A 13,914-nucleotide genomic window follows, 5' to 3' on the forward strand; every position below is an offset into this window, starting at 1 on the left:
GGGCTGCCCGCTGCCTGGTGCCTGCAAGTCAGAACCACCAACTGGGCCACGTCGCAGTGGGTTCAGCCCAGGGATGACGGGGATGACGGGGATGACGGGGGCCTTTGTGCCCTGGAAGCATGCAGGGAAGGTCAGTGTGGACAGGGTACAGCTGACCAACCAGCGCGGCGGGGGGGGGTGTTCCTCAGCTGCTGGGAGGTGATCTCCGAGGTCTCGCAGGTCAAGGCTGGCCGCGGTGACTTTGCCGGCGGGGGGCTCGGGGCCAGACGGCAACCACACGATGCGGAGCTGGGGGCTAAGATGGGGTGGGGGTGCTCCTGCACCCTGACCGGGAGGCCGCGGTCTCCCCTGGTTGTCAGCGCTCTCTGCATGTCGTCCTAGGCCCATGACCCCACGGAAGAGGAAGCTCCAGGCTTCCGCGCAGACGCTGTCTCGTGCCCCTCCCCCTTGCGCTGATCCGGACGCCTCCTTTCTCTATAACAACCTAACTCTAAGTATAAGTGAGCTCTGTGAAGCCCTCCAGAGAACTGCGGAAACCACCAGATCTGAGCCACATCTGTGAACTATGCCAAAGCCTGAGGCAACACCGGATCCTTAACCCACTGAGCAAGGCCAGGGACCGAACCCGCAACCTCATGGGTCCTAGTCGGATTGGTTTCCGCTGCATCACAACGGGAACTCCTCAATGTGGTTTTGATATTTGCATTTCTCTAGTAATTAGTGATGTTGAGAACATTTTTATGTAACTGTTGGCTGTCAGTGTGTTTTCTTTGGAGAAATGTCTATCTAGATCTGCCCATTTTTTGATGGGGTTTCTTGTTTTTATTGACATAAACTACATGAATTGTTTGTACATTTTGCAGATTAAGCCCTTGTGAGTTGCTTTGTTTGCAAATATTTTCTCCCATTCTGTGTGTTGTCTTTTTGTTTTGTCAATGGTTTCCTTTGTTGTGCAAATGCACTAAGTTTTCTAGTTATCTTCAAACATAAAAGAAAAACTAGACAAGAAAAATAGAGAGAATTAAACCTGAGTATTGGATTAAAGCATCAGTTCTATTATAATTTAAATCTGGGAACATCCAGATAAAAATATATGCCATACAAATTGAAGTGAGAATAGAGAACTTTCCATAATAGGAAGAGCATTGAAGAAATAGAATGGTTACTGAAAATGAAGTTTCTGGGGATTATAAGATTTGACAAGTTCCCTAAGGGAGAAGCTCAAATATAACTGCAAAAGAAAAGTAGGCGTTCCCGTTATGACTCAGTGGAAACAAATCTGACTAGTATCCATGAGGACGCAGGTTCAATCCCTTGCCTTGTTCAGTGGGTTACGGATCCAGCACTGCCGTGAACTGTGGTGTAGGTTGCAGACACGACTCTGATCCCGCGTTGCTGTGGCTGTAGTGTAGGCCGGCAGCTGCAGCTCCAATACAAACCCTAGCCTGGGAACCTCCACATGCCGCCGGTACAGCCGTTAAAAAAAAAAGAAGAAAAGAAAAGGAGTAAAGAATAACTCAATCTTTCAGAAATAAGGAAAATAAACCAGCGTGCTTAGAAAAAGCAGGATGTCTTTCAAAATTCTATACCTTTGATTCTCTATATTTAGAAAGGGAAATATATAATTATTAGTGTTTGTTTTACCTATTGTGCTAGAATAGCTACAAATTAGAAAGTTTGGGGTACACTGTGGCCTGAACTCTGCAATGAGGGGCAGCTTTAAAGTCTCTGGATGTTTTCACCGTGTTAAGAGAAAGCAGTTGAATCCCTTTCTTTCCTACACGTGTGGCCTCTGTTCCTGAAGAGCTGAGCGAGTGCCAGCTCTGCTGGGTGTCATGTGTGCACAGGATCCTTGGAGCTGGGACACATGGTGTCCAGCCAACCCCCTGCCACCCCCAGGGAACCTTTTATAATGGGCACGGGGTCATAGAAGGGTCACTAGAGGTACCAGGCAGGACATCTCGGCAACTCCGGATGCTTGGACCAACCCCCAAATGCACCTTCTCAGGAAACATGAGGCTGCGGAGCCTGCGTGACGCAGAGCTGGGGTGACGTGTGGGCGGGTGGTCCAGCTGGACGGGAAAGCCCTGGTACAGCTAAAGCAAGAAGGACCACCAATCCAGTTACCTGAAGGACCATGCAAATCAACAGCCCTGATGGTGGGCTTCCAAAGACGTGGCTTTTCGTGACCACGGAGTGAGGCTGCTGCCAGCAGGGAAGCACTCGGGGGGCATGGTGAGCGCCCTGGGCTCTGGTGCTGGCTGGGCGGGGAGCATCCTGCTCCTGGCTCCCTGCCCTGTGTGCCCTGGAGCAAGGGACCCAACCTTGCTGAGCCTCCGAGCCTTCATTGCAGTGATGGGGTGAGTGCACGTTGGGGCTCGACACACGGAAACTTTCGGCTGAGGCAGTAACTCTTCCAGTGGAGGCCTCCTCAAGCTTCCAGCTTAGGTCTCAGAAGTTCAGGCGTTGGAGTTCCCGTCATGGCTCAGCAGTGACAAACTCAACTCATATCGACGACAATGCCAGTTCGATCCCTGGCCTTGCTCAGTGGGTTAAGGATCTGGCATTGCCATGAGCTGTGGTGTAGGTCACAGACGCGGCTCAGATCTAGCATTGCTGTGGCTGTGGTGTAGGCCGGCAGCTACAGCTCCCATTCGAGCCCTAGCCTGGGAACCTCCATATGCCACAGGTGTGGCCCTAAAAAAAGCTAAAAATAAAATAAAGTGAAGTTGTCAGAGCATCAGGGAACCGAAGTTGGGTGCCAAACTGAATTAGTGTGTTGGGGGAGAAAAAAGAGTTCTGTTAAGTGTAAGCAGCAGAAAGAAGTTCCAACGGCTCCTGCAAGTGCGCCAGCATCCACAACGGCCGGGTGCGCTGCCAGGCACGAGCAGGCCCGATCACAGCCACCCGCGGTGAAGAGGCTGGGGTGCACCACGTTCACCTGCTGCCCCAAACCCACACTGCTGCCAGGTGGGGAGACCAGACAGAACTAAAGTCCATTTGACTCCAAAGCCCAAGCCAGGCTGAACAGAACCAGGGTCCGTTAGGGTCACAACTGTGGGTCAGGCCCCAGCTCACCTGGGGTCAGCAATGGCAGGGATGAGTGGGTTCATTCAACATGTATCTCGACTCCTTATGCCCCAGGCACGGTTTGATCACGGGCACACGGAGTAGACCCCTGGACTCAGGCACCTGTCATTCTGGTGGATTCTGTGCATCCTGACCAGCCATCGATTTTATCACGGTTTCCAGCTCAAGGAGGCCCCGTGGTGCAAATCCTGATCCTGGTAGGGGGGGCGGCAGGGAAACCCCTCAGCAGAAAATCAGACCTGGCCCAGTGAAAGGAAAAGTGAAAATGGGCGGGCGGGCGGCCCCACAGCCTCTTCCAAGGAACCAGATCAATAACTGGAGGACTGCCTTTTTCTTTCAGTCATTCCTTTAACTGTAAGACAACCCCCCCCCCCCACCCCCGTCCTTAGACTCCTCTGCCGCAGCGGTCAACAGAGAACCGTGCTCCCGGATGCTCTCAGGACACAGTGCTTGAATTTAACGCCAGATGACCTAAAGCGAAACACAATTTCCCCTTTTTTAGGGCAAAACAAAACTGCAAGGGGGAGTTTCCCTCTGCCCCGCACGCTCCTTCCCCAAACAAATTTTGGGTTTTGCCTTTGCCTTGGCTTGGATGCTGGTCAGTGTGTTTTCTGTCCTTGTGCAGGAAAGAGCTCCACCACTGGCCCGCGCGCCTGCCCTCCATCCCGCAGGCCGGCCCCCTGGGACCTGCGACATGCTGCCACCCAACTGCTCCGCGCACAGCGCCGCGGCGGACCTGGCGGCGGGCTCCCTGCTGCTGCTCGAGTGCGTGCTGGGCGCGCTGGGCAACGCCGTGGCGCTCTGGACCTTCTTCTTCCGCCTGAAGGTGTGGAAGCCCTACGCCGTCTACCTGCTCCACCTGGTGCTGGCGGACCTCCTGCTGGCCGCCTGCCTGCCCTTCCACGCCGCCTTCTACCTGAGGCACAAGACCTGGGGCCTCGGACCCGCGTCCTTCCGAGCCATGCTCTTCCTGCGCACCCTGTGCCGCGGGGCGGGGGTGGCCTTCCTCACCGCCGTGGCCCTGGACCGCTACCTCCGCGTGGTCCACCCCAGGCTCAAGGTCAACCTCCTGTCTCTGCGGGCGGCCTGGGGCATCTCGGTCCTGGTCTGGCTCCTGATGGCCGCCCTCACCCACCAAAGCGTGTTCCCGGCCGAGGCCGAGGGCCCCGGCCTGGAGCCCGGGACCGCGTCCTCCTTTGGCTGGATCTGGCAGGAAGCGCTCTTTTTCCTCCAGTTCATCCTTCCCTTCGGCCTCATCCTGTTCTGCAACGCGGGCATCATCCGCACTCTGCAGAAGAGGCTCCGAGACCCAGACAAGCAGCCCAAGCTGCAGAGGGCCCGGGCGCTGGTGGCGGTGGTCGTGGTGCTCTTCGCGCTGTGCTTTCTGCCCAGCTTCCTGGCCCGCGCCCTGCTGGCCGCCTTCCGCGGGGCGCAGCGCTGCGGGGCCCTGCGCGCCCTGGTGCCCGCCTGCGACCTGACGGACAGCCTCACCTACCTGCAGGGGGCGCTGAACCCCGCCGTGTACTGCTTCTCGAACCCGGCCTTCCGGCGCTCCTACCGCAAGCTCTTCTACACCCTCACCCGCCCGCTCCGGGGCCGCGGGCGGGAAGCCGAGGCCCGGGGCTGCGAGCTCAGAGACTCCGACTCCTGAGGGCACCTGCTCCCGCCCGTTCCCAGCGCTGCAGGGCTGAGCAGCCCTGCTGATGAGCTCGGATTTTGCGCTGCAAACCCCGCACAAGTGCGCCGTCCTCGAGGACTTCCTCCGGCTGCTCAGTTGCAGAGCAGCAAAGCCAAAGGCGCGAGCGGAGCCTCCTTTGCGCAGTTTGGTCCTAAACTGCTGCGGGCCCATCACAGGACGGAGGCGGCCCGGGATGCGGGAGGAGGAAGGCCTTGTTGCCGGTGAGGTTCTGGCGAGTCCCCTTAGCTGCCTATGCTTCTTCGTACGTGCAAACAATGCAGAACATCTGCGTTCTTTCCAACCTGTCACACAGACGTGTGGCAACCGCCGTGGGGAAGTGGGGCTGTGGCTCTGAAGACAGGATCTGGGCGCAAGGGCTCTTCCTGCGCTGGGGTGCTCTCAGCGCCCCGCAGGGAGCCGATCGGGGGCTTCCTTGGTGTAGGTTATACAGGACAGCCAGGCCCGCCACTCAGGGCCCTTCTTTATTTGAAGGAATATTTTCCTACTTAATGTCTCCAAACTGTTTCTAGAATTGTTTTATGTTTGAATATCTAAATGCTTTTGAAACTCAATTTGCTTCCCTTGCTCTAAAAAAAAATCACTGTCCTTTAAGCCACCAGGGGAAGGTGCCCAGGGTGGGACATCAATTTGCATGTGAAACAGTGGTTCTCACCCAAGGCCACCACCACACCACTGAGAGGAAGGCACCTGGGGGCCGGCCCGGGTGCCAGGCACCCACATGGACGGTGGGCACGGCCTCCAGCCCCAGCCCCTGGACACCGGCAATGGACACATCTTTCCCTCTCAGTCTTCTTAAACGGTGTCCCAAATTGGTGGCTCATGCTGGTGACGAAGGACTTTAAGAAGCACCTTCCTAATGGCCTTGTCCCTCGTTCTTTGTTCTTTGTTCTAAGCCACCACAAGGCTTAGAAGGGGCTGAGGCTCTGCTGCTGGGTCCCAGGCAGCCCACACAGGGCAGCTTTGCCCGAGCTGCCCCCTAGGTCCCCACAGGGAGAGACGTCCGCTTTTCCCAGGGGGTCGTCTGTGACCTCTGTAGTACTCAAGATTAAACATGACAGCATGACACAATCAAAAATGGCAAAACTACACCCCACTCCCGGAACTCTCTGTCCCCCAGGTGGGCTTAGCATCAGAACCAGACGTGGGAGGTGGGTGTGAGACTACTGCTGGTTTTTTTGTTGTTGTTGTTTGTTTTTGTTTTTTGCTTTTTGCTTTTCAGGCAAAAAAAAAAAAAAAAAAAAACCACGGCATTCGGAGGTTCCCAAGTTAGGGGTCAAATTGGAGCTGCAGCTGCCGGCCTACACTACAGCCACAGCAACACCAGATCCGAGCCTCGTCTGTGACCCACACCACAGCCCACGGCAACGCCGGATCCTTAACCGCTGAGCCTGAGCGAGGCCAGGGATCAAACCCAGGTCCTCACGCTTCCTGGTCGGGTTCGTTTCCACTGCGCCACGACGGGAACTCCTGCCGTAGTTTTGAAGGAGGTGGGCCCGCAGACACTGGGGCTGTGATGGGCCCTCGTGGTCCCAGGGGAACGCAGATCCCCCACCAGCACTGCACTATTTTCTTGGGTTTCATGTCCTCCCGAGTGATTAGAATTCCAAAGGGCTAAGAAGGGGGTCATGTGACCAGATGAAGACGCAAAGTGACTGAATAAAATTCTCTGATGGGGACGTTCTATGCCGTGCCTATTTCCTCCCCTTTCAAAGAAAATCTCCATTTTCCTTCCTCCAAGCTTGTTGCATTTGCAATTTTAAGTGCTACTCCTTGTGAGTCTAACATTCAAGATGAATGTTTTCCATAGTGTGTGATTAACTCGCCATATGCATTATTGATATAACCCGGTGATGTTTCTCAACCATTTTCCTGTTGACATGGAAACCCCTGACTCCCCACACAGGTAAACCCACACAGCCATCTGCATGGCATCAGGTGCCCTTATGTGGGGGTAAGCCAATCTGGAGAGGCTTGTTGGCCAGTGCTGGACACAAACTATTGCCCACACACAATGCCACCTGGCCACCTGCACAATGGCCAGCCAGCAGGCTGAGCCTCCCCTGCCCATACGCAGGGTGGCAAAGCCAGGCGGTCTTGGCACAGCCTTACTGCCTCTGGGGGGCTTGCTGACCGTCTCCTGGGCTCAGCTGTGGGATCAGGAGCTTTTAAAACACCTGAAGCTTCAGCTGACAAAGGGCGTTCTGACGCGGCGGGTAGCATTGAAGACCCCTCCTCGAGTCTGTTCCTGTGAAGCCAGGGCGGAGATCTGCCCTCAGGCCCTTTGGGTCAGCAGCCTGCTTCGTCACTTCCCAGCTTTGTGACCCGGGACGATTCACCAGACTGCCCTGAACCTTCCTCTTCCATAAAATGGGGGCAATGAAAACAGCACACGGCGTTACTGTGGGGATTAAATGACGTAACTCATAAATCTCTGTTGGGCACAGAGCTTGGCCCAGCTTTCACCGGGTGTTACTTTGCTCTTTCCGAGCGATCGGTTTATCGTCTGTCTATGTCCGGCTCAAAATGGGGGCCCACCGGGGATAACATTGTCACCTACACCGCCTCAAGCAGAGCTTCCTGAGCTGGAGGTCTGGCAGTTCTGCTTCACCAAAGCCTTCTTACTAATCTTTATAGTAATCCTTTTCCGGACAGTTTCTAAGGATGCTATGAAATGGAACCGTTATCTTGGACTTGGGAATTTCAGGGCCCTCCAAAGAACTTGTCCCTGAGGATAGTCGTGGTACCCTGTCCCATCCCTCTGGTCAAAGACGCCAGCTCTGCCCTCAGATGGTGTTCTTCTTTAAAGGCAGGGAGTGGGAGTTCCCGCTGCGGCTCAGTGGTTAACAAACCCAGCTAGCATCCACGAAGACATGGGTACGATCCTTGCCCTTGCTCAGTGGGTTAAGGACCCTGAGTTGCCATGAGCTGTGGTGTAGGTCGCAGACACGGCTCAGATCTGGCGTTGTTGTGTTTGTGGTGTAGACAAGCAGCTGCAGCTCCAATTCGACCCTTAGCCTGGGAACTTCCACATGCCACAGGTGTGGCCCTAACAGGACAAAAATATATAAATAAATGAAAATAAAGTCAGGGAGCAGCAAGGTTCTTATCTTCTCCAAATTCTTTTCTCCAAGTAAGGAAATGACTCAGAAGGCAAGTGTGGGCAGACAGGACACGAGAGGCCCCAGGACCGCAATCGTTTTGCTGCCAGTGGCAGGTTTTGGTTTCTTTTCTCTTGTGACTAATTTCTTACAACACAGCAAGTGCACCGCCTTGGCCGTGAGTTTTGCAAATCTCAGTATCCTCTGAATCCTCGCATATCCGGAGCCCAGATTTTCCCTCCAGGGACGCTTTTCTTTCCTTGTTCAGACAATGCTGTCGCTGTTTCACAGTCCCAGGCATCTTCTCATTTTCCTTTTTCCAAAACCCAGTGGGGGCCACCGAGCAACCGCCCCCGCCCGGGGATGTACAACCCACAGGTGCAGGCAGCCTGCCCCAGACGCTCCGGGCTCAGTCCTGGGAATTCCTGCCACTGCTCAGGTCCAACCCTGGACCTGCCTGTGGCACACACCCCAGCCGCACCCCAACACAGCTCGTGACTCAGCCTTGTCCCCAGGCCTCCTGGGGGTCTTGGGCTGCGCTCCTCCCCGCCCAGCACCTCGGAGCCCAGACAATTTCCTCTCATCTTTGCACCCCAGCACTTGGCACTGGGCCGGGCACATGGTAGACGCTTAATAAATTTGTGGAATAAACCCATGAAAAAATTAATCTGATTTAAAGTTAATAAGTTCATTTTATTCACTGTTTAATAGGTGTTTTTTAAAAATACACTTTGAAGACTTCCCATTGTGGCTCAGCAGCAACAAACCCGACTAATATCCATGAGGACGTGGGTTTGATCCCTGGCCCCAGTCCGTGGGTTAAGGATCCGGCGTTGCTATGAGCTGTGGTGTAGGTTGCAGACGTGGCTCAGATCTGGTGTTGCTGTGGCTGTGGCGAAGGCTGGCAGCTGCAGCTCGGATTCGACCGCTAGCCTGGGAACTTCCATGTACCATGGGTGTGGCCCTAAAAAAAATAAATAAATAAATAAAAATATACTTTGAAAGACTGCATCCAAATGCAAACTTGAAACTGTATCTTAAAGAATCTCCTAGGAAAACACTAATACAAGTGAAAATACAATTCTCACATTTATTGGAGAAAGCCTCCCCTCTACATTTTCCCAATAATTTCTGCCAAAATGTAAGTCAACAGCTGTGATTCTTCTGCGGGCCGGGATGGTGAAGGGGCTCCACGTTTGTTCATGGGCTTGGGGGGGGGGCTGGGCAATGTATCACGTGACTCCGGAGAATCCCGAACACACCGCAAGTGTCCTCAGGACCCCAAACGGTAGTGACCCTCAAAATGTCTCTTTTTGTGCCGGGTTAAAACATACATGCACTTGACCACCGTAACCGTTTTCACGTGTACGGCTCAGTGGCCGTAAGACTGTCCACACCACTGTGCTGCTGCCGCCACCGTCCATCCACGGATCTCTTTTCATCGCCTAAACCGACACTCTGTCCCCACGAAACCCCGTGAAACACGAACTCTCCGTTCCCCTCCTCCAGCCCCCGGCAACAAAATCCTACTTTCTGACTCTGAATTTGACTCCCCGAGAAACCTCACACGGGGGACGCAGGCGACATTTGCTTCTTTCTTAAAGGACCATTTGACTTTGCAGAAGGTCCTCGAGTCTCACCCACGCTGTAGCCCGTGTCAATATTTCCTCCCTTTTTAAGGCTGAATAATGGTCCATAGCGTGAAGGTAGCTCCTTCCGTGTATCCGTCAACCACCTGCGGGTGCTTGGCCCTCTTTCTCCTCTTGGCTATTGTGGATAACGCTGCCACCAACGCAGGTGTGCAAATATCGCTTCAAAACCCTGCTTTCAATTCTTTTGAGTTATGTGCCCAGGAGAGGACCCTGGATCGCAGGATAATTCTAGCTTTAGTTGTTTTATTCTTTCTACAGCAGCTGCACCAATCACCTTCCCACCAGCAGGGCCCAGGGGTTTCAATTTCTCCACATCCTCGCCAATGCTTGTTGTCTTCTGGTTTGTTGTTGTTGTTTAGTTGACTTGGCTGTGCCCAGGCACCTGCCTGTACACAGTCAGCTGGCTCTATCCCGTCACCTGGCTGTGCCTGGTCACCTGGCTGTGCGCTGCGTCATTACTGCACCACCCTGACAGCCTATCTGCATGCTGTGTATCAACAGTTAAATTATTGTCCATCTCAGAATTTCTTATCAGCTGGCCAAAGGCTGCCTTCAGCCAACAGATGGCTTTTGATGGGCTTACAAGTTATTTTCAATTATTTGATATTATACGCAGCTTTAAAAAAACACAAGGCGAAGTTCCTGTCATGGCTCAGTGGTTAATGAATCCGACTAGAAACCATGGGGTTGCAGGTTCGATCCCTGGCCTTCCTCAGTGGGTTAACGATCCGGCGTTGCCGTGAGCTGTGGTGTAGGTCGCAGACGTGGCTCGGATCCTGCGTTGCTGTGGCTCTGGCGTAGGCCGGTGGCTGCAGCTCCGATTCGACCCCTAGCCTGGGAACCTCCATATGCTGCGGGAGCAGCCCAAGAAATGGCAAAAAGACCAAAAAACAAAAACCAAGACTCTGCATTTTTAAAAGCCTATGTCTGCAACTCTTCTATATTTTGTTGTTTGTTTCTTTTTTCCCCCTGCTGCATATGGAGGTTCCCAGACTAGGGGTCGAATTGGAGCTACAGCTGCCAGCCTATACCACAGCCACAGCAACATTAGATCTGAGCCGAATCAGCGGCCTACACCACAGCTCACGGCAATGCCGTATCCCTAACCCACTGAGCAAGGCTGGGGATCGAACCTGCAGCCTCGTGGATCCTAGTTGCATTCGCTTCTGCTGCGCCGCCACCGCGGGAACTCTGAGACCTGCAGGTCTTCTTGAAAGCTGGGAGATCTGCAAGCCCCGGGCAGATTCCGGAGGCAGGGGTGGGGGCAGAGCCCTGCCCCATGGTGGATTTCACCTGCCAGTCCCGTCTGGGCTGGGGTGTGTCCGTTCTGGTCCCTGAGAGCTTTTATACCATCATGGATCCTGATCTTCTCCACTCTGCCTTTCAAACGCCTTTGTCGACGTCCCTTCCCCAGGACTGTGATGGTTAATTGTCTGTGTCCCCCTGGCCAGACCGCGGTGCCCAGTGACTCATCAGACACTAATCAGGTGCTGCGTGAAGGTGTTTGCAGAGGAAGTCATGTCTGCCCGGGCTGACTGCGAATAAAGGAGATCGCCCGGTAACCCAAGAGCGTGGTGGGCCTTGTCCAATCAGGTGAAGGCCTTCACGACAAAACCCTGAGGTTTCCCAGGGAAGAAGGAATTCTGCCTCCAGCCCCAAATGCAGAAACCCCGCCAGAGCTTCCGGTCCTGTGAGTTTCAGACCTGTCACCCCCACAGGTGCAGGAGCCAATTCCTTTAAATAACCCCCTGTATCCGCGTAGCCCCTGTTCCCTACCTGCTCTGTCCTGGCACAGGGACGGGAGCTCTTCTGCCCTCTTTCGGCCCCCCCTCCTTTCATCACAGGCAGCGACCTCAGTGACACCTGCCAGTGCAGATCTTCAAAGGATTTGCTTCTCTCACTCGATTCCATCTCCGTCACCCCGTTCTGCTCACATCTCCCTCGTGCTCTCGTTTTCAGGCTTCACCTGGGCCTCTACCCTTTTCTCACCCAGAGTGTCCTCCTGGCTTTGATGTCTTCATTTCTCCCCTGACACGCACCAGCCCCCTGCCCCCAGGCTGTCTCTGCAATCTTCCTGCACCGGCACCGGGGACCGTCCAGGCTCCCCAGGCCTCGTGCATTTGGCTTCTGTTTGACAGCAACCTGCACAGTTCTCGGGTCAAGGGCAGCCTGTACCCGATCAGGCTGCGAGTCTGTACGGCGCCGTTAAACACGGAAGTTCAGCACAGACGTGGGTCTGCTTCTGCCCCCGGACCGGAGCTCAAGCTGCTCTGTCGCCTGCAGAGTCATGACGCTGTGTGTCATTCGGCAAAGAACAAGCAGCCAGTCTCACCTCCACGCTGCCGCCGGTCCCCAGCTGCGTGAACTAGAATCACCAGCTCTGAGCTACGAGCCCGTGTCAGTTCAAACACCGCAAAGACAGACGTAAGAACGGTCATTATTTCCAAACTGAAAAACGCAGGCAAAGGAAACCCTCTTTAAGCCTGAACAGGAGCCTGGGGCGTGAACACACTGGACATTTGAGAGGAAAGAAACACGCTTTACAGAAAAGACTCCTCCAGGCGGCGAGAAACTGGCTCAGGGGGAATCACAGACGGTCCCAAGACAGAGACGGGGTGTCCACTGTGCACAGCGGCACCAGGCGGGGGCCACGCTCACACTCTTGAATGACTCACTTTTCTCATTTTTACTAGAATTCTTATGCAATCAGATTTTATTTCCTGAGATTCCAATCCAGCTGCATAAAAACAAGCCTGTTATTATCAACAAGCCTGGAAGTCTCCTGTGATTGTATTATTTTACCCACAACATGTTAAGAGCAATTAGAGCTTTAATTTACTCTAAAACACTTAGTCTTGATTCCAAACACCTAAAGCATCTTAAAATTTTAAGAGCTAGCTGCCTAGAAAAATTGCTCAGAGTATTGCTTTTGCCAACACAAAGGTAAACACTGCTAAAATTAAGGAAGAAAGGGAGTTCCCCTCGTGGCTCAGCGGAAACAAACCCAACTAGTGTCCATGAGGACGCAGGTTCAATCCCTGGCCTCGCTCAGTGGGTGAAGGATCCAGCATTGCCGTGAGCTGTGGTGTAGGTCGCAGGCTCAGCTCGGATCTGGTGTTGCTGTGGCTGTGGTCTAGGCCAGCAGCTGCAGCTCCAATTCAACCCCTAGCCTGGGAACTTCCATGTGCCTTGGGAGCAGCCCTAAAAAGAAAGGGGAAAAAAAGCAAGAAAAACAGTAAAAATGAGGCAATGAAATTCCCTGTGACTTAGCGAGCTCATCACTGGAAAACTTCATTCCCAACATGACATTTAAGGGGTGGGGATGGGGGGAGCTGACAAAAGAAGGCAGGTTCATCAACAGAGATGCAAAGGGATTCTGCCACCCCGGGTCGGAGGGGGGGGGCAAGAAACGGGAGGGGATGGGAGGGGACACCCAGCAAATTCCGGGCGGGGGTCTCACAGGCTTTGGACCATTCACACCAGGCTGCAACCTGAACGTCTCCAGGTGGGAAGGGGCTGCTCCGACGCTAATGGTGGCAGGTGCTCCCCTCCTGGTCCTGCCCAGCTCCCTGGTAACCATGGTAACCATCACCAGCCTGGCGAGACCCGGGCCAGAGATCCTGGCCAGTGCCTCTTCTCTGGGTGAAACACCGACAGGTTCCTTCACCCCCAGGGTGGGCTCACAGGGCGTCGGGTCCCCAGCAGAGGGCGGGAGGCCCAGCTGGGACTTAATTCCCGCACAGAGGGCTCTGTGTCTGCCCCCCAGTGTCCCCTGCCCCATCTCCACACCCAGCTTGGATCTCACATCCTTCCTGCCAGGACACCTTGGCATTCTAGGTGGGACCACAGTGCTCACAGAGAGAAAAGATAAGAAGCAAGCACTGACGACATGCCAGGCGTTTCTAGGCACAGGGTGAGGACTTGAAAAGATGGCCCCTGCCCTCGGGACCCACCGGGGACCTGCCACCGTTTGAACAAAAGGATGTGTGGTTTTCACACAGCCCCAGAGGTCAGGGGCAGGCAGGCAGAAAAGGCACCTGAGTATTAAGGTAAGAGCTGCACCTTCACCTGAGCCTTAATTAGACAAACTCTCTGCCAGCAGTGAGAGGACCAGGGTCCCTCCCCAACTATGGCTCCTCTCTCCTTGGTCACAGACTCTAGGAGGTGGACACAAACCCATGCGGTGGAAGGGACAGGGGAGGTGCCAGGAAGCCTCCGAGAGGGGGCAGTATTACAGGGTGGGGAGGACTCACCTAGAAGGCCACCTTCCCAGGAAACCTAGCAGGATGCGCGCCTTCTTTTGGGAAGAAAGGGGCAAGTCCAGGCAGAGAGCCTGGGGCCGGAAGGCATGGCTCGGGAGGAGGGGCCGCTGTGG

General features: G+C 54.4%; 1 protein-coding gene across 1 annotated transcript; it reads left to right on the top strand.

The window, feature by feature from the left end:
• Window positions 1-3,632: 3,632 nt before the first annotated feature.
• On the top strand, window positions 3,633-5,041 carry GPR31 (G protein-coupled receptor 31). The gene has a single exon (XM_047769744.1). The coding sequence runs from the start codon at window positions 3,683-3,685 to the stop codon at window positions 4,739-4,741; it is 1,059 nt and encodes a 352-aa protein (XP_047625700.1). The 5' UTR covers window positions 3,633-3,682; the 3' UTR covers window positions 4,742-5,041.
• Window positions 5,042-13,914: the final 8,873 nt, after the last annotated feature.

The sequence above is a fragment of the Phacochoerus africanus genome, chromosome 2, assembly GCF_016906955.1.
Source record: "Phacochoerus africanus isolate WHEZ1 chromosome 2, ROS_Pafr_v1, whole genome shotgun sequence".
NCBI classification, from domain to species: Eukaryota; Metazoa; Chordata; class Mammalia; order Artiodactyla; family Suidae; genus Phacochoerus; species Phacochoerus africanus.

Bases quoted from the DNA above. Each gene is read 5' to 3' on its own strand.
- GPR31 (XM_047769744.1), top strand. From the start codon at position 3,683: ATGCTGGTCAGTGTGTTTTCTGTCCTTGTGCAGGAAAGAGCTCCACCA.